The 21,434-nt window shown below is 51.4% G+C and overlaps 1 protein-coding gene and 2 long non-coding RNA genes across 5 annotated transcripts in view; 1 reads left to right on the top strand and 2 right to left on the bottom strand.

Annotated features, from left to right (window-relative positions):
- Positions 1-15,161, top strand: part of SLC43A2 (solute carrier family 43 member 2) — a 45,925-nt gene extending 30,764 nt beyond the window's left edge. For 2 of the 3 annotated variants that reach the window (XM_038548468.1, XM_038548469.1), the window contains exons 7-14: positions 559-692; positions 777-979; positions 1,446-1,592; positions 4,191-4,329; positions 5,704-5,833; positions 7,737-7,810; positions 9,174-9,297; positions 9,850-10,031. In XM_038548468.1, coding sequence (XP_038404396.1) covers positions 559-692; positions 777-979; positions 1,446-1,592; positions 4,191-4,329; positions 5,704-5,833; positions 7,737-7,810; positions 9,174-9,297; positions 9,850-10,011 — 1,113 coding nt within the window. In that variant the 3' untranslated portion in view covers positions 10,012-10,031. Of the gene's footprint in view, positions 1-558; positions 693-776; positions 980-1,445; positions 1,593-4,190; positions 4,330-5,703; positions 5,834-7,736; positions 7,811-9,173; positions 9,298-9,849 lie in introns of all 3 variants that reach the window. The other variant, XM_038548470.1, reaches the window with a different exon arrangement.
- On the bottom strand, positions 2,145-6,156 carry LOC119873335. The gene is made up of 3 exons (XR_005364760.1): positions 6,015-6,156; positions 3,557-3,731; positions 2,145-2,587 (listed from the first exon to the last, which is right to left on the bottom strand). It is a non-coding gene; the product is annotated as an uncharacterized LOC119873335 (long non-coding RNA).
- Positions 15,162-20,275: 5,114 nt separating the features above from the next.
- Positions 20,276-21,414, bottom strand: LOC119873434. Its single transcript, XR_005364069.1, has 2 exons — positions 21,124-21,414; positions 20,276-20,432 (listed from the first exon to the last, which is right to left on the bottom strand). It is a non-coding gene; the product is annotated as an uncharacterized LOC119873434 (long non-coding RNA).
- Positions 21,415-21,434: the final 20 nt, after the last annotated feature.

The raw sequence follows: 21,434 nt of genomic DNA, 5'->3' as shown, positions 1-21,434 counted from the left end.
TCCCACCTACCAGGTCCTGTACTGAGCACTCTGAGAATCATGCTTGCTTAATCCCCACCACAGCACCATGAGGGTACATGCCAGTGTATGCTCATTTCATTTCACGGAGGAGCAAAGTCAGACATCCATCTGTTCATTTTTTGGCACCTACCATATGCAGTCTTCCAGGCTTGTCACTGGACAAGACTAGCAGGTTCCTGTTCTCAGAGAGCTCGACTAGTAAGGGACAAGGAAAGTAATCAAGAAGTCAGTAATCTCAGCCAGGGTTGTTCACTGTGAACTAGCAATGTGACAGTGACGGGGCAGTCTGGGAAGGCCTTTCCAAGGAGGTGACATTTGGCCCAAGTTGGAGGCACAGGGGGTTAACGATGTGCCAGGGTAAGCTGGGATTATTGGAATGCAGGGTGTCTGATGACCAGACACCCAGGCTGGCAGAGCTATGCCTCCTTACGCAGTTCTCACAGAGAAAGCAGAGCTGCCAAATGCCCCCTGCCTGCCTTGGCTTTCCTCTGCTAACTCTGCCCCTTGGCCCTGCGCCTACCCCATTGTGCCTGTCAGGTCATCTACGACTTTGGTGTCTCCTTCATTATCATCCTTGTGGTCTGGGCCAGCTGCTCTGGATTGGTTTTCCTCAACTGCTTCTTTAACTGGCCCCTGGAGCCTTTCCCGGGGCCGGAGGACATGGACTACTCGTAAGTGGATGTGGCGTCTGCCCCTACCCCCACCCTGGCCAGGGTCCCGGGCAGCACCGATGGACACTCTCCTGTGGCCTCCAGGGTGAAGATCAAGTTCAGCTGGCTGGGCTTTGACCACAAGATCACAGGGAAGCAGTTCTACAAGCAGGTGACCACAGTGGGGCGGCGCCTCAGCGTGGGTAGCTCCATGAGGAGCGCCAAGGAGCAAGCGGCACTGCAGGAGGGCCATAAGCTGTGCCTGTCTACCATTGACCTGGAGGTGAAGTGCAAGCCAGACGCTGCAGGTACCCACCTTGCAACCCTCACCTTCGAGGCCTTTCCTAGGATGTTGGCAGGGGGGTCTGTCCCCAACCCGCACCTCAGCAATGGGGAGGAGGCAGCCAATCCAACCTGGAAGCCCCAGCCCCCTTCACTGGGGCTGGCAGGAACTGAGGGCTTGGTGGGTGCTATCTCACTCGGTTCCCACTTCACCCCTAAAGGGCAGGCAGCACCCTGCACCCTGGTTTACAAATGACCTCACTAAGGCTCATTTGTATGAGTGAGGAGTGTGTCCAATTCATTACATACACTTGGGTGACCCGGGTCCAGCATCCACATAGTCCAGCACCTTGTATCCAACATAGGGTGATTTGGGCAGCAAATCAGGCCTCCCCTTACGGTATGCCTCTCGCCCCTGGATGGTAGGTGGGCTGTGGGCCATGAGGGTGTGGGCCTTCAGTCTCCTAATCACCCTCGCTCTTCTACCCGCAGCGGCCCCCTCCTTCATGCACAGTGTGTTCAGCCCCATATTGCTACTCAGCCTCGTCACCATGTGCATCACACAGCTGAGGCTCATCTTCTACATGGGCGCCATGAACAATATTCTCAAGTTCCTGGTCAGCGGGGATCAGGATGTAGGTAGGTGGCCCCTGGACCTCCGTGCACATCCCCATGAGACCCTGCGTGTGGTGGTTACTCCTGCCTGCCAGAGGTTAAGCCCACACCCTGGAAGGTATTAGGCTGGGCTGGTCTGAAAGCAGTGGGCTCCAAAGGATCCACTGCTAATCAGAGCCCCAACTGTTCTCTCCTGTCACCATTAGAACAGCCCGGTTTAGGGGGCAGAGGAAGGAGACTGTAATAATTACATGTGTTCAGGGTGTGGGGCTTGTGTTTTCTGTTGCCTCAGGAGGAGCCTTTGCTTGCATGTTGGTAAATGAAAACACTGCAGAAGGGAGTACTCCACCTGAGAGCCTGTTGAAAGACAAGCGGTCAGACCCAAAGTCAAGCATCTCCCCGCCCCGGGAAACCGCAGGCTCGGCTGGGGAGAGGCTGTGTGCTGAGGGGCAGGCGCAGCCCACACAGCTGGATACTTTGGGGCAGTCTGTGGCTCTGGGATCCATACCCAGAACCGGGAAAGCAAGGCTAGGCGGAGGCTTCCTTGTGTGTGTAATCCAGTTGAGGCTTGTTAAATTTGGTAAACAGAGCTGATAACGCACATGCCACTTTTCTAAAACAGACACAAGGTCTTCAACTGATTAGAGGTTTTGATTCTACAAAGAAAATCAGGACTTCCTCAGGGCTTGAGCTGAGTCACCTTTAGTCATCTCTAAGTGGGACAAACACAGTCGGTAAATCCTTTTTATTGGCACCCTCGTTAGTGTGTGACTGGTTGTTGGCGTAATTGTTTTTCCCTGGGAGAAATTACACTAGGCATCGAGAGGAATCATATACAGTTTTTAAAAGGGATGAGCAATGGAGCTTTAACAGAAGGGAGAAATGACAAAGCGATCCAGACAACACTGGTTCCACTGTGAAAATGGGCGTCCTGTGGTGAAGCAGACTGCAGAGAGCTCTCACGTGCCCTCGCAAAGTTTTGTGATGAACACTGACACAGTAAAGGCCTCGAGAGAGCCCTATAGGAAAAATAACCTATTTAGCTTTGTTTTGGTCAATGATGTTTCCCCAAATTTCTACCACGGGAACATTTTTATTGTGTAATAGTCATTGCACTTTGGGGAGAGCTGATCCATCATGTCTAAACACCCTTTATTACAAACTCAGGCCCAGAGAGGTGAAGACCCTGAAGAATGCAGGGAAAGGCCCTCAGTGGCTCTTGGAAGGCAGATCTCCCTGCTGTTGAGTTGGGGGCTTTTACTCTAGTTCTCTATGAAATCTTTTGCTGCCAAAGAGGAATTTTTTTCCAACTGTTTCCCACATTCAAAAAGCCAATTAAAAAAGAAAAATGTCAGTTTCAAGAAGTAGAGCAAGTTGGGCCGGGAGATTCAATCTGCAACTGATGGGGGATTGGTTTTCCCTGTTCTGCTCCTGTGAGCTGTTGCTCCTGACACCCTGAACCGGGTATTCTCAGAGGGGGACTGCTTCAGGATCAGGGGGCTGGTGGAACAGAACAGCACCCGCTCTGGGTGTCTGAGGGAGACTCATGGTATCAGATGTCCGGTTGGGGGTCAGGGTGAATGCTTTGGCCCTGTCCTTCCTCCCCGGACCCCGGAGAGCCAGCCATAGGAGAGGGCTGGGTTCGCCCAGTCTTCAGCACCCACACCACTTCCCCATTCTGGTCCTTAGTAAGCACCACAGGCCTGATTCATCAGCCAGCGTTCCGAGGTCCCGGTGGCATGTGACAGAGGCTCCAGCAGATGGGAAACCGTTTGCAGATGCCTGTGCTGGACCTCACCCGCCTTTGCTCCCAGAAGCCTGGTCAAGCTCAGCACACTCCCTCACTGCCCGCCATCCCCCCCACCCCCGGCACTCTGAGAGTCAGATCTGGGTGGGAAATGGCAGGTGTGCTGGGCCCAGAACCAGCCTGCTTCTACCCCCACACCCCCAGTTTCCCTATAACAACTTTTGAGATTTCAGTTGCTAACCTTTCTCCTTCTGCTGTTTTGCTTTTGCTTTCTTGATGCAGTTATGGCTACCGGTAAGCAGGGAGATTGTCAGAGAACACTGCAATATTCCCTCCAGCCAGTCTCTGTTTTACCGAGAAACCTCTCAGCCAGAACTGTGGGTGGGGGAGGGGCAGTCAACACAGCTTCTGTTTGCCTGGAAAAAAAAAATCCCATCATAATTTTAAGGCTCTTTGAAGATTGGAGCCCTTACATCAGAGCCCCTATGAGTGATGCCTTCCTAGAATATTTCTAAAGTCAGGAAGCTAACGGCTGGTCACACATGAAGCCTCAGTCCCAGGCATTGGTAATTTTGTGGTTCCCGAGTCATAGATACTTCCTGGAGCTTCTTGGGGAAGATCATTGTGACATACTGGATTTCATTAGCCATTTCTTAGAAATAAGCAGATGTGGAGAAGAGAATAGGGTGTCTTCCCCCTACTCCAGCTTTGATTTCAAAATTTAAAGTGTTTAGGCTTCCCTCCAGGCCCCTTGTGACCAAGGGGGTGATGTGTAGAAGACCCCAGAAATGTTTGCGAAGTCTTGGACTCAGCCTAGCACCGGCCCCAGGCTTCTGTGAGGGACCGCCCATGACGCAGCCCATTTTCCTCTGCAGTTGGCCTCTACACCTCCATCTTCGGTGTGCTCCAGCTGCTCTGCCTGCTGACAGCTCCTGTCATTGGCTACATCATGGACTGGAGGCTGAAGGAGTGTGAAGATGCCTCTGAGGAGCCTGAAGAGAAAGATGCCAACCAGTGCGTAGACAGGGCCAGTGCCCTGGCTTCTGGCTCCCAGAGCCCAATATTAGTCAGGGACAGGGTGGGCTGCTCAGGTTTCAAAGTCAGCAGGAGAGGCGACAGGGAGTTATGCCCACAGCTGTTCATAAGGGCTTTAAGACAATGCTCTCTCTGCTCAGCACACATTTAAGTGTATCACTTAGTTATGAAGATTCTTTGGTGCTCGGAAGTTAGGAGAGCACTGGCTTGATGAGAGAAGGTGAGAAACCAGAGGGGAGGTCTGTGTGCAGACACCAGGTGACCAACCATTCTGTTTTTAGGACCACAGTCCCATGAATAGCACAATGGTTGAATGAGGTGAAAGCAGTCCCGCTTGCCTGCAAGGTTCACTCTGCTCAGTGGGAGTAATAAATTGCTAGAACCACAGGATGTGTTACTAGGTCTGTTCATAATTGTCAGGATGAAACAAGGTTCTGAAGCCCCGCTTTTGTGAGGGTTGGGCTCCAAGATCAGAGGATGTTAAACGCTGTCTTCCATGACTCCACCTTAATATAATAAGCAACTGTTTATTACTTTAGGCCCTGTGCCAAACACTTAATAAACAGTATCTCAGTTCAGCCTCACAACACCTTGATGAGGCGTGGACTAGTGTTCTTCCCATTCTACAAATACGGTAACCAAAGTGAGGAGTTGGCATGGCTTGCCTGAGGTCACATAGTGAGGAAGTGGTGGGCCTGGGACTCCCTGTATGTATCCAGCACTTGGCATTCATTCTTGGATGTCACACAGTCGTTCCTGAGGTATCTGTGGGTAGTGGGACTGGAACTGGTAATAGTAAGTTCACAAGGAAATAATTACAGAGAATGCTCTGTTATCTAGGTCAGGTCCTAAAGCCAAGAGGCTATTTGTGCCCATTCCAGTTCCATCTGCTGTGTATTTGTTTCTCCTTCACCCCCTCCTGCCCCCAAAGGGGAAATTCACTCCCTCCCTTATTTGACTTACTATCTGACGTGTCATCAGCTCCCTACAGATTTGGGTGAAGTTGGAGCCAATGGTGTGAGGAGGCTTTGCCACACCCTGACTCGGGCACCTCTACTCTTTCCCCCCCTCCCCCATCATTTGTGCTCAGTTTCCATTGAGGCAATGCAGTGTGTTGATAACTGTCTTCTGGTACCCAACCTCTCCACTGAGGTTCACACTCAGCGCTCCGTTGAGAGTGTGCAGCGGGAGTGTCCTTAGTAGAGGTCTAGCCCTGACAGTCCCTCAAACATGCTCAGGTTAGTCTCTGAGTCTTGGATTGTCCACAAGCTGTGACTCCTAAGGCCTGACTTCTTGGAAGAGCCCTTCCCCTCCAGGAGCATCCAGCTCCAGTGTGTACTCTTGTCTCCACAGAGGTGAGAAGAAGAAGAAGCGAGACCGACAGATCCAGAAAGTCACCAATGCCATGCGAGCGTTTGCCTTCACAAACCTGCTGCTTGTGGGCTTTGGGGTGACCTGCCTCATTCCCAACCTGCCTCTACAGGTGGGTATGGGGAGAAGGAGAGGCCAGGTGGGGTATGGGACAGTAAGACTTAAAGAACAGTAAGACTTAAAGACTTAAAGACATAATGTGTCATGGAAGCCATCAACAAAGACTGTGATTTTTCATTCATTTACCTCAACCAAGTCAGCCAGCACACTATTATTTATCAAGGGCTTCTTACCTGCCAGGCTCTGTGCTTGATGCTGGAAGTGACCTCTAATGAAACTGGAATTGCCTTTCACAGAAAACTCTTGTCTATGAAGGCATATCATTCTTCATGGCCTTTTGGGCATCTTGCATGCCACGAACACCACCATCATACCATTTCCTGGAATTATAAGGGGGAGTTGTATGACTACTTGTTTTGCATTTGCTCAAACAGCTGAAACCTGATGTCCAAAGAGGTCTGGCCAATTATGGCATTGGTAGGATCATCTGCTCCTCTGGTACAAAAGTACCTACAGGGTATCTATGTTGTAGAGAGTGGGAAAGACTGTGATGATCACTTGGCATCGGGATTCAAAAGCTTAATTTCTTTTCACAAGGTTTCTAATGCTTTGAAACTTGGCTTTTGGCAAAAATTGGGAACAGAGTATATTTTGTCACCTGTCCGCTCTACCCTTAGGTCCATGAAAGTATTCTAGCGCTGGTCCTCAAGTTTTTGAACTTTGAAGGGTCATGAGTGATGGCATTGCTTCCCCATGGGTTGGCCCAAGTCCAGATAGTATCTTGGGCCAGATCCAGAAGGAAAGTGAGAATCTATTCTTTTTTACAAGTGGCCATGGGTACTTTCACGTGTATATGCCAGCACTGTATGTGCAGACCAGAGTAAACCATCAGAGACTTGTACCAGTTCCCAGCAAGAGTGTCATTGCATCCCTGGTGCCCTCCCAGCTTCCTGGTAGCTGCCCTCTCTGCAAGTCTAGCAGATTTTTGTCTTGACCACTTTGTCCAATCCGGGAGCCGTGCTCCGTAGGGACAGTCATTTGCCTTTTGTTTTATTTAGTTCTCATTGAAAGAAAAGTTCTGAAGAGGCAATAAGACACTCAATGTGGAAAGGGGGAGCCTGCACAAGTATGCGCGTGCATAGTCGGGCATAGCCCTCTTTTAACACTGCAGAGAGCAGCCCAGGCCCCCTCCCCACTCGCACTCCTGGGAACAGATCCTGGCTGCGAGCAGGATGGCAGGGCTATGTGCAAGGGGCAAACAAAGGGTCCTAGTGGCAAAACGACTGCTCTCGTGCTTCTCAGGAATCATTTACAAGTGCTTCGAGAGCTCGCTAAGCCTGCCAGTAGTGGCTTTTTTGAGAAGCTGAGTTTTCCTTGGGAGGGGAGAAGGAAAACTACCTGCCTGTAGGGCCTGGTTGACCAGGGACAGAGACCTTCGGGCACAGTCCTCAGATCAACCAAGGTAGGAGATCAGGTCACCTCCTGTTTAGTGCTGTGTCGATGCATACGTAACACCTGACTTGGTGGAGGCAGGAGGAGCCTTTACTCAGCATTTGCCAATTTCCATGGTGTAAATGCTTTCATCCTGGCTGATTTCAGCCAGCATGAAACCACCAGTTGTGGAATTAGACAGATTCACGGTGACACGCCATCATGAGGTACTCCCACTTGACAATAAGTAAAAACCTCCAGAGCACAGATAACAGTAAAACATAGGAAAATAATTAAGAAATGGTGAGTTTTGAATATCCGTTTCCTTTTTTGAACATAACTTGTTTGATTGTAAGTTTACAGATTTAATTTTTAGTCATTTAATAGCTGGCTCACAAAATTTCTGAAAATTCAGGCATTGGCCCTGGAGATCTGGTGTGAGCCCACACCAGGTTGCCAGTGCTCCCATTGCTTAGCATCCCAGGAACTCTGAGGACCCTCACACTCTGCTCTCCCTTTCTCAGATTCTCTCCTTTATCCTGCACACGATTGTGCGAGGATTCATCCACTCTGCTGTTGGGGGCCTGTACGCTGCCGTGTAAGTGCTGGGTGCTGTGGGTGGCCTGGCACCAATGGTAAGGGAATGACCTGAGGGAGGCTCATGGTGAGACGGAGGTCCTGAAGGGGGCCATCCTGCCACTTGGGCTCATCTTCTTGTACAAGGGGATGGGTACCAGGATTTCTGTTGGCTGTGTCAAGGGACAGTCACACCTGGCAGGAGGTGGGTCAGCAGGCAGACAGTTGGGTGCCCACAAACCTTGGCATCTAACACGAAGTCAGTTCCCCAGCCAGGGTCATTGCTCCTGTGTAGCTCATTATTGCCTCGGGGCTGCTGCTCAGCCCAGTCCCAGGACTGCCCCTGGCTGCTCACAGGAAGGGCAGGGGTAGGCTCTGGCTGCCCAGAGCTGAGTGTTGATTTTCCGATGACCCTCAGCAGGGGCAGTGACATGGGTAACTGAACCCATAATGTGTCAGACTGTTCTCACCCTGAATCTGAGAGGGCCTGGTTCTGCCCACAGCCCTCTCAGGCCTTGGATAAAATGAAACCTGCCTCATTTTCCAAGAGGCCACACGTGCAGAAGGAACTACCACAGTTGTTCTTCCCCCTTGGGCTGGGGCTTGGCTCAAAAATGGAACTCTGGGGGTAGTGCCTGGCTGGCTAAGTCGATAGAACATGCAACTCTTGATCTCAGGGTTGAGTTTGAGCCCCACATTGGATGCAGAGATTACTTAAAAATAAAATCTTTTAAAAAGTGGAACTCAAACACCCTCTGCTGTGTGTCTCTGACTAAAGACCATTTCATCCCTGTCTGGGAGCCCCTTCCTACCTCTGGGGTCTCAAAGCCTGACAGTCCCTGAGATTTTGCCACAGTTCTCTCCCTCTCCCAATAGCATCCCAAGGGGGGTCATTCCAGGTCTATGTTTCGTCCCCTACTCCACCCAGTGCCAGGAGGAAGTTGCTGCTGCCTTGGCAGAGTGTGCGAGTCCACTAAGTGTGATGCCGAGTTTCCGTGATTACACAATGCTCCTTTGGATGAGGGTGTTAGCAGAGCCAGGGCCAGCCTCCAACCTGCTCCCTGGGCCCATTTCCCATGCCACAGATTCCTCCTGGCACCACTCTTCCACTCAGCTTGTCCAGACACCCAGAGACCTGGGGCACACCTGGGTTGGGCAGGGTCCTCCCCCAGAATCTGAAAGAGACGTTCACAGTCACAGAACTGCTTAGCAGAAACTAATCCAAGAAGGCACCCCACCATTCTCTCAGGTTGCTCCTGCCTCTTCTCTGGCACCAGGGTGCAGCCTGGAGGCATCAGGACACCTGGGGCCAGGCTGAGGCTGAGGAGTGTTTGGAAAGTCTGAGAGTGGTGCCTGTGGTGACAGGTCCCCTATTGTCCTGGCAGGTACCCCTCCACCCAGTTTGGCAGCCTCACAGGACTGCAGTCGCTGGTCAGTGCACTCTTCGCTCTCCTGCAGCAACCCCTGTTTCTGGCCATGATGGGTCCCCTCCAAGGAGACCCTCTCTGGGTAAGAAGGGTCTGGGGCGGTGGGCTGTAGGCATGTGCCCCACTCTGTGGAATCAGAGCTGGGAGACATCCCAAGGGAGCTTCTGGAGCCCCAAGCATAGGCAGGTTGGAACATTGGTTAGGATTGATTTAGGGTCCCCTGGTGACTGGTGACTGGGCAGAAGGAGAAAAGTATCCCTTCTGGACTTTATTCTGGGGCAGCCCTCCCGCTGAGGATTGGGATTCCTAACCAGGTACACTGAGCCTGCCCATGTCCTGGTCCCACCCCTGAACATTCACATCAGTAGGTCAAAGGTGGGGGCCTGGGCCCTGCAGGCTTCCCGGCAGCCATGGACACCGGGGAATTCTGATGCTGGAATGTGGAATGACGGGCCCTTGGACCGCTTCAACCTTCCAGTTTGTTTGTCTTTTCTTGTCCAGTGACCTCACGTTTTTTAAAACTGAGTGTGGGGAAGGGTCTTGAGCCGGGCTCTGGAAAGACCACAGCCCCTGACTGTTCCCCTGCCTGTTCCCCTGCCCCATGTGATGGCAACTCTCAATTCTGCTTCTCCAGGTGAATGTGGGGCTACTTGGCCTGAGCATGCTGGGGTTCTGCCTCCCCCTCTACCTCATCTGCTACCGGCGCCAGCTGGAGAGGCAGCTGCAGCAGAAGAGGGAGGATGACAAGCTTTTCCTCAAGCTGAATGGCTCATCCAACCGGGAAGCTTTTGTGTAGTGCCCACCACCTCAGAACTGTGGCCTGCCCTCGCTTCAGTGACTCACCAGTGTCCTTCTCTCCATCCCAGAGGACCTCCGTGCACCCTCAGGATCCTCTCCTTCACATTTTTGGAGTCCACGCTCCTTCCCAGGGCCCTGGTCCTGCCTTGGAGCTCTGCTGTGGAAGAATGGGAGAGGGCCCGGATGTTCAATTTTCCTACTGCTGGAAGCAAAGGCAGCCTTGGGCTTTGCTCTGCCATCCTCGGGGGGACCCTGGGGTCCTGAGGCTCTGTGGTGCCTGCAGGGGGAGCAAGGAGGGCCCCCAGCAGGCAGGCTCTCTCCCTTAAGTGTCTGGATTCTGCCTCTTGCCAAAGCAGAGGGGTCTGCCATCTATTGCCTGCCAACTACCCCTCGGTTGCATGACCACTGGCCACACCTGCCCAAGGACAAAGGCTTGCGCTGCCTGCACCCCCTTGCCTGGCCCCTCGACCTCCTCCCTTGGTCAGTCTGAGGCTGCCTGAGGAAGGAAGGACCCGCTTCCTGTTGTTGGTGCTAACTCCTTTGTAATTCCAGCCCCCTGTAGCCTGTCTATGACCTGTCCTGCTGTTATAGGCCTGTGGAGAAGCCCCCCTTGTTTAAAGCCTGGGGAGAGGATGGAGGGCTGGATAGTCAGGCATGGCTTAGAAGCCAAGGACAAGGCTGCTTCGTAGTCCCTCACCTCCTCCCTCAGGGAGAAGAGCAAGTTTCCACTGCCACCCTCCATCCAGTCTGTGACCTGAAGGGAATTAAAACCACACCAACAGGGCACCCCCTCCACACACAGCTGTCTTTATGGGGGTGGCAGTCAGGCTGTTGCTGACAGAGAGGTCCTGGCCTGACTGGGGAGATGGATTGTGAGGGGCTGTGTGTACATGTGGGATGTGTGACCATGTGATGTATGTGAGAGATGTGTGTGGGGTGGTGCTGAGGTGTGGGCTCTGGGTGTCTGCCCTCATCATTCTGGGGCCCCCACACAGCAGCCAGTCAGACCTGCTATAGGCCCAAGGGCCGGGGAGGCCGCAAGGCTCTGGGCCTGGAGCTGGTCTGAGGCTGTGGGGCCACAGCGACCCCTGCTGGCAGGCTCCTCCAGGGCCCTGGAGCTATTTACGTGAGAGGCCACTCCTCTGCCAGGCTGGCCTGGCATTCCAGCCACCCACCTGACTGCCCCCAGAAATGTGTCTGAGAATTCCTGGGAGTGCTCAGCAGGGTGGGTTGATTTTTAGATTTATACTTTTTGGGTCTTTTTAGTTTTACCAGACTCCTTTTTGTAAAGCAATAAATCCATTTTCCTCCTGATAAGGGATCCCCCTGCTAGCATTTCAGTTAATGGCTACATATGCCTGTCTTGAGCTTGCGAAGAGGCAAGACAAGGTTTTCTGCCATACCCAGCAGTTCCCCATCTGACTGCCATCTTAGGAGCTGCAGTGGGCCAAGAAAATATCTTACTCTCCTGCCTTGCCCCCAAACAAACTGGGCTTGGCAGACATCTTAGAAGTGTGGGCCCACCCCTCCTCTGCTGTTTATCCCAGCCAAACCGTGAATCCTGACCCCTCCCATCCTGTACTCAGATTTCCTACCCCTACTCAGGGTTCCTCCTGAGCTGAGGACACAGAGTGACACCAAGAGAGTCTCAGAGACGAGGCAGAATGCGGTGAGGGGAACTGGTGAACAGGAAGGGGCAGACCCAGACCCAAATTTGAGCTCTGCATGAACAGTTGAGCACCTTGAACACACCTAATTTTCCTAGGCTTCATTCCAGTCCACTCAAACATTTAAACAAACAAACAAACAAACAAATTCCTTAAGACAAATATTTTTTATTTAAAAGGAGAGAGAACTAGATCAACATTTCCCAAATCCTTCCTCAGAACACTAGTTCTATGAGATGTTAATTCTAATTGGAAAAAAAAAAAAAACTTTAATGGTAAGGGCTGCCTGGCTGGCTCAATCAGTAGAACTTATGACTCAGGGTTGTGGTTGTGAGTTCAAGCCCCATGTTGGGCATAGAACTTAAGAGAAAAAAGAAAATGGCCAAATTTGGGAAATGCAGAGAGAAAGTCAAGTGTGTTTTCTTACAGCAGGTACCTGATGCACTTTTGTCATGTTCATGGACATGTGGCTTCCCAAGACCAGGTGTGGTATGCTGCAGAGCACTAGTTTTAGTGGTCAGAGCTGTCTGTCCTCATGTGTGCCCAGTGACCACCCGCAGCAGGCACTCCTCTGGTGCTTGTTAAAAGTGTAAACGCCAGGTGTTGCCTCTGGCCTAGAGGAAATGAGCAGTCTGTTTTGCTAAGCCCCATCTGGTGATTCTGGTGCCCCCAAAAAGTCTGCTCTGACTGTAGGGAATTGATGGATTACATATTTTCCTGTTGTCATCCTTGAATCATAAAAACCCAGGAGTTAGATACTATCCCTATCTTATAGCCAGAAAGCTGGAGGCCCAAGGGCTATCATAACTTGCTCAAGGTTAGAGCCAGAGGAGTGCAGTTTGGGGAAGTGCCAATAGCAAGAGTTAGCAAGGGCCCTTCCAGGTGGGAAAATGCATTGAGGTTGTACATTCAGGGCCTGTGCTGTCTCCAGCAGCACTCAGGGCCAGCCAAAGGGAGTTGCTGCCACCTGTCTCTCCCACCCACTGGCAGGACATGGAGACTGTGGGAAGAAACAGGCATTGAGAAATGAGTTCAGGGTGGAGCAGTTCCAGGTGGGTCAGGTACCTATGTCCCCACCCCCTTGTCGGGGGCCAGGCATTCTGCTCTGCACAGAGTTGATGGGTTACATACTTTCCTATTATCATCCTTGAATCATGATAACCCAGGAGTTAGATACTATCCGTATTTTATAGCTGGAAAACTCGAGGCCCAGAGGGTGTAGTAACTTGCTCAAGGTTAGAGCTGGTACTCCTCTATGCCTCTGAAGTCATTAGAGCATCCAAGGCCCTCCAGACCAGGACATTCCATTCAGAGCATCAATCAGCCTCAGGGCCCAACAGGCTATGGGAGCAGGGCAGCACCGGCCCAGGAAAGGGAAGCAAAAAGCCAGGCATGTTCTCTATTTGTTGGAGCCAAGAGCTTCCCCAGACCGGGGATTAAGCATAGAGTAATGTTGGCTGATAGGTACTTGGGGGAGCAAATGTCTGTCACCTCAACCCTGAGAGGAATTCCCTGAGGGGGAAAGGACCAGGGGCTGGTCAAGAGGCAGAGGGCACCAAGTGGCCACAGATCTCTGTCTCTGTTACCCCTTCCCCCATGCTTCAGGTTTCTGGTGGGAAGGGGCCAGAAGTGATACCTGGCCAGAGTGAGGGATGGGTTGGACCACCCTAGGAGCATTGCCAGGAGTCCCCTCCTCTCTAGTCTCCTTGGACTCCTGTCCAGGAATCTTGTCATTCCTTTGTAGTTGGCTTCCTCCAAACCCTCCTGGGGGAAGGTTCCAGCCATCCTCATTGTTGCCCTGGACTATGTCTGATGGCCTGGGCCCCCCGGACTCTGAAATGGGGACATACTTGGCGTGGGGGTACATATGCAGGACCGCCACAGGCAGTAGCATGAATACATTCAGCCCAGTGGGGTTTCTGATGCACTTGGATGATAGCCTATGAGAGTATGGAACGGGGGATGGGGGATGCAGACAAGCGGTTGGCCCTCTGTGGTGAGGGGCCCCCAGCAGAGAGCTCTGAGAATCCTCTCTACAGGATTGGGCTTCCAGGGCTATTTAAGCACCAGCTCCCTTTCCCTCTGAAGGAGAACACAATAGCTTCTCATGGTTCTTGGGGTGGTGAGGTGCCTTATCTGTTCCAATTATCAGGGGCCCAACTCAAGGGTCAGAGCCCATTTTCTTCAAAATAAATGGTGGGATTATGAGGATTTGGAGCCCAGGACCCCCAAAGTGAAAGAGTTGGTTTTCCATAGGCTGCAGCACCCCCAGCCCTAGAATTGGGGGTAATCAGTGTGAAAAGGTGGGCTCTGTGAACCTGTTGCCACCCATGTTCTAACTCACCCAAAGCCTGGGGTGAGGATGCTGTGTCATGAAGGAAGTGCAGCATTGTCTATGTGGGTGGCCTGCCATAGGGTGAGGCTCTCTGTACACAGGGAGCTACTGCCTGTGTCCCTGGGTCTCTGCAGATGGTATGTCCACCTTTGAAGTTAGTCATTCTCAGCCTCCTGGGGTGGATCTGAGATGAACTGAGGCCCTTGGCAGCTCCCGGCCCCATCCCAGAATGAGGTCCCATCTCTTCTGTGCCAAGGAGGCAGTGAGACAAAGCTCAGAGGTTAGAGGCCCCACCACAGATACCATCTGGGTGACCTTAGGCAAGTCTTGAGCCTCAGTTTCCTTATCCGTAAAATGGAGATGATACCTTCACTGTGAGGTAGGTGAACATGGACACAAAGCCCTGGTACAGCAATATACTTGACACGTAGTAGGTACTTAACAAGCAATAGCATTACGTTTATGATTCCAGAGGAGTGCAGCTAGCACAGGGAATGAAGACCCCCCCCCCCCCCTAACCCCATCCCTATCAAAGGACATCTACTTTAGGCAACTCTGACCAGAACAGACTCGTGGCCAAGTGGAGGAAGTGAGATCTGTTTCTGCTGACCCCTATCTCTCTCAGAAAATCTCTCTATGCAAAAGCCTAAAGAAGTTGTCCCCCTGTCCGTTTTTCTTTTATGCCTCACATACTAGTAAGATATTTGGCCCTAAAGCTTCTCAAGATAATGTCTAAACGTTCAGGCACTACGACGGTATATGCTGAGTGGGGTGACTCCGGTCATGTACCACGTCCTGTACAACTGCTTGGCTGTGCCTCTGTGTGGGCACATGTGCACGCATGGGTCCAGATGTATTCAGGTGTGAATGCATTTTGAGGAGTGTGTAGGAGCTGTCCGTGTGCCCCCTCTCTACCTAGCTGGGGCAGAGGGAGAGGGTCTTCCCTCACTGAATCCCTTTCCATCACTGGAACAGCCTTGGTCCTGAGTGGCGCCTGAAGGGTCCATTGGTTCCTGTGTTAACCAGGGTCGGTAGTGATACCACTCAGTAACTGGTCCTGACTTCCTGCTCCATTGCTGTTTCTGGCACCTGGCTTACTTCCTGGCACACAGTAAGCACTCAATAAATGTATGCTGAGAATGGCTAGGAACTGCTTCCTCCTCTGCTTCTGTGTCTCTTCCTACATCTTTCTGCCCTTGCCTTTTGCTCAGATTACCTGTCACTTGTCTGAAACATGCTCCCTGACCCCCACCCCACCTCTGTGCTGCACTTGCCACTGTCCAGCTTTGCTGGTTTGGCCTTCTGCCCTGCCATTTGAAGAGATGGGAGAGGGATAGAGTACAAGGACTCTTGGGTGGGAAGCCCACAGCTCCTGGTGAATTCTGGTTCTAAAGGGAGCTCATCCTTGTCCCTTTTCTGTTGTCCTAAAGTGCCAGTCACGGACCTGATTGCTTCTCCTATAGATTTCCCACCGAGCAGGCCATCCTCCTGCCAGGGCCCTGGGCAGTGACAGCATGAGAGACAGCGAGCCACTGGGCCTTCCCAGAGAATCCCCAAGGAGATTCCCACCCCAGGGAGGGAGGGGGTACCCTGGTTCCTGACCCTGCTTGGGTGGAGAGGGCTTGAGGCCCAGGGGAGGGATGAAGATGGCCTTGGGGGCCAGCTGAGGCAGGAAGGAGAGAGAATGTTACATGGGATGTGTGGGAGCTCCTACTCATCAGGATTGCACACTCTAAAGCTGAGCTGCTGCCACATCCCTTTGTTGCTACCTTTCCTTTTCCTGTGTTTGATTGATACAGGTCAGAGAAATATTTCTCTAATATAAGTAGAGCCACAGCATAAGGTCCCTGGATCACCAGGGGCTGTTATACCTTGACCTCCATGCCAGGGACACAGGACGACTTGGAGGGGATTATGGGGACCTGGAGGCCACAGCCTCCATCTAACGGGCAGCTTTGGCACCATTCTAACCTATCATGGCCATGTGGGAATGAGCCTAGTGTTGTCAGATCTTCTGAGTTTTTTCAAGAGAAGCTGAAAATCCAGGGCGCCTGAGTGGTTCAGTCAGTTAAGTGTTTGCCTTTGACTTGGGTCATGATCTTGGGGTCCTGAGCCTAGCTCAGGCTTCCTGCTCACTGGGGAGTCTGCTTCACCCTCTGCCCCTCCCCCATCACACATATGCGCTCTCTCTCTCTTTCAAATAAAATCTTTTCTTTTTTTAAAGATTTTATTTATTTATTCATAGAGACACAGCTAGAGAGAGAGGCAGAGACACAGGCAGAAGCAGAAGCAGGCACCATGCAGGGAGCCCGACGTGGGACTCGATCCCGGGTCCCTAGGATCACGCCCCGAGCTGCAGGCGGCGCTAAACTGCTGCGCCACCGGGGCTGCCCTCAAATAAAATCTTTTTTAAAAATGTTTAAAAAACAAAGAGAAGTTGAAAATCCTAAATCTCTTTTGGTTTTTTTTTTTAATCCTTATTTTCAGAGGCACCTGGGTGGCTCAATAGGTTAAGTGTTTTTTTGTTTTTTTTTTTTTTTTTCTTTTTTTTTTTTGGTTAAGTGTTTTTTGATTTCAGCTTAGGTCATGATCTTGGAGTTGTGAGATCGAGCCCCAAGTCAGGCCCTGTATTGGGTGTGGAGCCTGCTTGGAATTCTCTCTCCCTCTCCCGCTGCCCCTCCCCACCTCACATCCCCATTTTCAAATGTTGGCTCCAAAAAATTTTTTTTTCCTTTGGACGCGTGTGTGGCTCAGCGGTTGAGCGTCTGCCTTTGGCTCGGGGCGTGATCCTGGAGTCCCGGGATTGAGTCCCGCATCGGGCTCCCTGCATGGAGCCTGCTTCTCTCTCTATGTCTCTGCCTCTCTCTGTGTGTCTCGCATGAATAAATAAAATCTTTAAAAACATAAAAAAAATTTTTTTTTCTTAACTATCATGGTGCATAGCTTTCAACCGTATGCAGACCAAACACCATCAGAGGTAGGGAGAGGGAAGAGGAGTAAGTAAAGGGTCTCCTTGGCTCTTTTGGGTGCCCAAACCAACTTCCTGCCTATTTCTTTGACTTTAGCTGGTGATACATTTGTCTTACGTCAGACTGTGGCCCTACCTGGGCTGGGACCTTTTTCTTTGTGTAACTTTGTATCCCCTCCGCCTGGTGCCTAATGAATGCTGTTGATCAAGCAGGTGGGTGAAACACTCTAGTCAGGCTTCTAGAATGGTCCAGAGTCTCTATTTAGGGACAGGGAATTGCCAGGCAAAGCATAGGGCGGAAGCAGTAGCCCGCCCTTACTGGCTGAGTGCCTGTCCATGGCCTGGACTGGCCGACACCCTCCTCCGCCCAGCAGGCCCAGCCCAGCAGCCAGGGTCACACGTTTATCTGGTGTGTTTGGTCTGGTATCTGTCTCTCCACTAGAATGAACGCTCCTTGAAAGCTGGCACATACTCCCTGCCTCAGTCACCGTGATACTTCCAGTGCCTAGAATGGTGCCTGGCATAGAACCAGCTCCTTGGTAAATATTTGGAAGATGAAACTTGAAACAGGAGGGAGAGAGAGAGAGAGAGAGAGAGACAAAAATAAACAGAAAAGAGGCTGAACCACACTGAGAAGCTGGGGGAAGAGCATGCTCTTACCCAGTAGGAAGGGATAGAGCAAAAGCTGGAAATGGTGAAACACAGTCTTCCCGAGATACCCAGAGATGGGTTACAGGCGTGGCGGTGGCCAGGGCAGCAGCAGGGCCTGTCAGCTCAGTGGCCCAGGGTGGGTGTCAGAACATCAGAATGCACAGACACAAAGATGCAGACAAGAGCAAGGCCAAGATGGAGCGGAGAGCACCTGGGGAAGGAGACTGGTGCACAGAGATGAAAGAAATACCTGCTGGAGGGCATTGCCCAGATGGAGCACAGGACAGAGCCTGAGATGGACAAGGCAGAGAGAGGGGCGAAGAGAGAGCTACAGATGGAGAGAAGACAGAGATAGAGAGAGGGAGAGAAATGAAGAAAGAGACATGAGAGACAGGAGATAGCTGGGACACTGGAGATTTGACGCCTGGAGCCTGCAGTAGTTCTGAGGGGCAGTGGTGTCTGTCCCTCCTTCCTCACAACACCTCTTCCCCAATAATGATAATGTGGAGATCAACATTATTAAAGTGAGCACAACATCACTTTAAGCACAGTGCCTCGGCTGCTGATTCCCAGCAACCCTACGAGGCAGGTACGGTCGTGCCCTGGTTTTACAAAAAAGGAAGCTGAAGCTCCGAGGAGTTAAGTAACTCGCACAAGATCACTCAGGTGGAAGGTGGTAGGGCTGGGACTCTGAGGTATCAGGCACCTGGGGGTCTGCTCCCACAGTGGGGCTGAGGGCTCCTGGGAGGCCACAGCTGGAGACTGCTGGGGCACCTGCAGGTAAGGACTCACTCCTAAGCGCAGCTGAAGCGAAGCCTGCTGGATGAAAAGAAATATAAGAAACACAGCAACTAAAAATAAAATGGAGGGAAAATGTGGACCTTGTTCAGACACTGAACTTATCTAAAGATTTTTAAAATCTATTTATTCATGAGAGACATGGAAAGAAAGAAGCAGAGACACAGGCAGAGGGAGAAGCAGGCTCCTTGCAGGAAGCCCGATGTGGGACTCAATCCTGGACCCCAGGATGATACCCTGAGCCGAAGGCAGATGTTCAACCACTGAGCCACCCAGGCGCCCTGACACTAAACTTATCTAAAAGAAACTGCAAGATTGTATTTTCTAGACAATTAGGGAAATCTGAATATGAACTGGGTATGAGACACTATCAAGAAATTATTAATTTTGTTAAGTATGATAATGGCACTGGGGATTTTTGAGAAAATATTCCTTTATTTATATATTTTTTTATTTTTATTTATTTATGATAGTCACACACACACAGAGAGAGAGGCAGAGACATAGGCAGAGGGAGAAGCAGGCTCCATGCACCGGGAGCCCAATGTGGGATTCGATCCCGGGTCTCCAGGATCGTGCCCTGGGCCAAAGGCAGACGCTAAACCGCTGCGCCACTCAGGGATCCCGAGAAAATATTCCTATTTCTAGAATGCACACTGAAACACAGAAGGGTGAGGTGGCACGATGTCTGAGATCTTTAAAATGTTTCAGGGATGCCTGGGTGGCTCAGTGATTGAGCGTCTGCCTTCAGCTCGGGGCGTGATCCTGGCGTGCTGGGATCGAGTCCCAGATTGGGCTCCTTGCATGGAGCCTGTTTCTCCCTCTGCCTATGTCTCTGCCTCTCTGTGTGTGTCTCTCATGAATAAATAAATAAAATATTTAAAAGTAAAATAAAATAAAAATAAATAAAATGTTTCAGGGATGCCTGAGTGACTTAGTGGTTTAGCGTCTGCCTTTGGCTCAGGTCATGGTCCAGGGGTCCTGGGATCAAGTCCCACATCAGGCTCCCTGCCTATGTCTCTGCCTCTCTCTCTCTCTCTCTCTCTCTGCGTCTCTCATAAATAAATAAAATCTTTTAAAAAATGTTTCAGAAAAGAGATGAAGCAAGAGCGGCAAAATCTCGCTAACAGTTGAATCTGGGTGACGGACTGGGAGTTCCTCAAGGCCTTCAGTGGCTGCTCCCTGCCCCCTACAACAGAGATATAGTTCCTTAGCTTGGCACACTCAGCCACACCTGTGTGCCCACACATGGCACACTCATGTGCTAAGCAGAGGCCCTTGTAGAATCCTGCCTCAGGGCCTTTGCATGTAATAGCTTCCCTCTGGAGATGCCATTTCTTCTTTTCATCTGGTTCATGTGCTGTTGTCCTGGGATACTTCCCATACCTCTGCAGCCCAGGAGGCCTCACCTCAGACCTGCCACAGCACTGTTCTTTGTGTCACACCTTTATCACAAGCTATCTTGCGTCCCTAGTTACAGTTCCCTAAAAATGCAAAGCCTCCTCTCTATGAGCAACTCGAGAGCAGAGGCTATTTCTCAGCTGTTTCGCTTGTTTTGCTTTTTACTTTCCTTTTGCCCAGCACAGCCGCCAAGCCCCCTTGTCACAGCTCTCATTAACGAAGAGCCAGGTCAGCAATAATTCCTCTCATCCAGTCCTCTAAGAGCCTTCCCTGACCCCAACTAATGTCTCCCACTACTGCCCACAATCACCCTGTTCAGCCTCTCTGTAACATTTACCACTACTTGAGGTTATTTCTGTATTTCTTTATATTCCTGCCTCCTTCATCCCCTCTCTGCCCACCCCACAGAGTGAGCCTTCAAACACCAAACTTGCTTAAAACCTTTTTTTAAAAAAAGATTTATTTATTTTAGAGAGAGAGCGAATGAATGAGAGCACATGCATGGGGTGGGGGGCAGAGGGAGAGAGAATCTCAGGCAGACTCCCTGCTGAGCGTGGGGCCCACCTGGGAGGCTTGATCTCCAGACCCAGGATCATGACCTGAAATCACAAGTCAGATGCTTAACCGACTGAGCCACCCAAGGAGCCCCAAACTTGCTTAAAACTCTTCAACAGGGCAGCCGGGGTGGCTCAGCAGTTTAGCGCCACCTTCAGCCCAGGGCGTGATCCTGGAGACCCCGGATCGAGTCCCATGTCAGGCTCCCTGCGTGGAGCCTGCTTCTCCCTCTGCCGGTGTCTCTGCCTCTCTCTCTCTGTGTCTCTCATGAATAATAAACAAACAAACAAATAAATAAATAAACAAAACTCTTAAACGGCCCAACCCCCTTAAGATGTTCTCCAAACACTTTATTATCACCTGCCAGCTACTGTATTATCTGCCCCCAACCCTCTCCCCACTCGGCCTGACACAGGTTTTGGTATACAGCAGGTACTTTGCAAATACTTATTGGATAAACGTCATCACACTAAGACTGCTGGGTGAAAATCTCCATCACACGCTCATTATGGACTTTTTTTTTTTTTTTAAGATTTTATTTATTCATTCATGAGAGACACACACACAGAGAGGCAGAGACACAGGCAGAGGGAGAAGCAGGCTCCATGCAGGGAGCCCCACGTGGGACTCGATCTGGGGTCTCCAGGCTCACGCCCCGGGGCTGAAGGCAGGCGCTAAACCACTGAGCCACCCGGGGATCCCCTCATTATGGACTTTTAACCTCTGCCTCCTCACCTGTAAACAGGGACGGTAATGGTAACTTTTTCTGGTAGAGTTGTGAGGAGTCAAGCGCTCAGAAGAGCATTTGCACGTAACTTGGCTACCTTTAATGTTTTCTCGGCGCAGCCCTTTCCTGGATCGCAGCCCACCCCACCGACCGACCGGTGCGTGCGGGGGTAGAACACTTACACCTGGATCCCCACCCGACGCCTCACTGTCGGCTCCGCCTCCTGCCGGGGCCTGGCGCCCGCCGGGGGGCCCACCTCGGACGCGGAGGCCCACGCAATGGCCCATTTAAGGACGGGAGGGGGCTGGCCCCGGAAGGC

Source organism: Canis lupus, chromosome 9, assembly GCF_011100685.1.
Source record: "Canis lupus familiaris isolate Mischka breed German Shepherd chromosome 9, alternate assembly UU_Cfam_GSD_1.0, whole genome shotgun sequence".
In the NCBI taxonomy this organism is placed as follows: domain Eukaryota; kingdom Metazoa; phylum Chordata; class Mammalia; order Carnivora; family Canidae; genus Canis; species Canis lupus.
The sequence above is the reverse complement of the archived record's forward strand: the minus strand, read 5'-3'. Positions and strand labels throughout refer to the sequence as shown.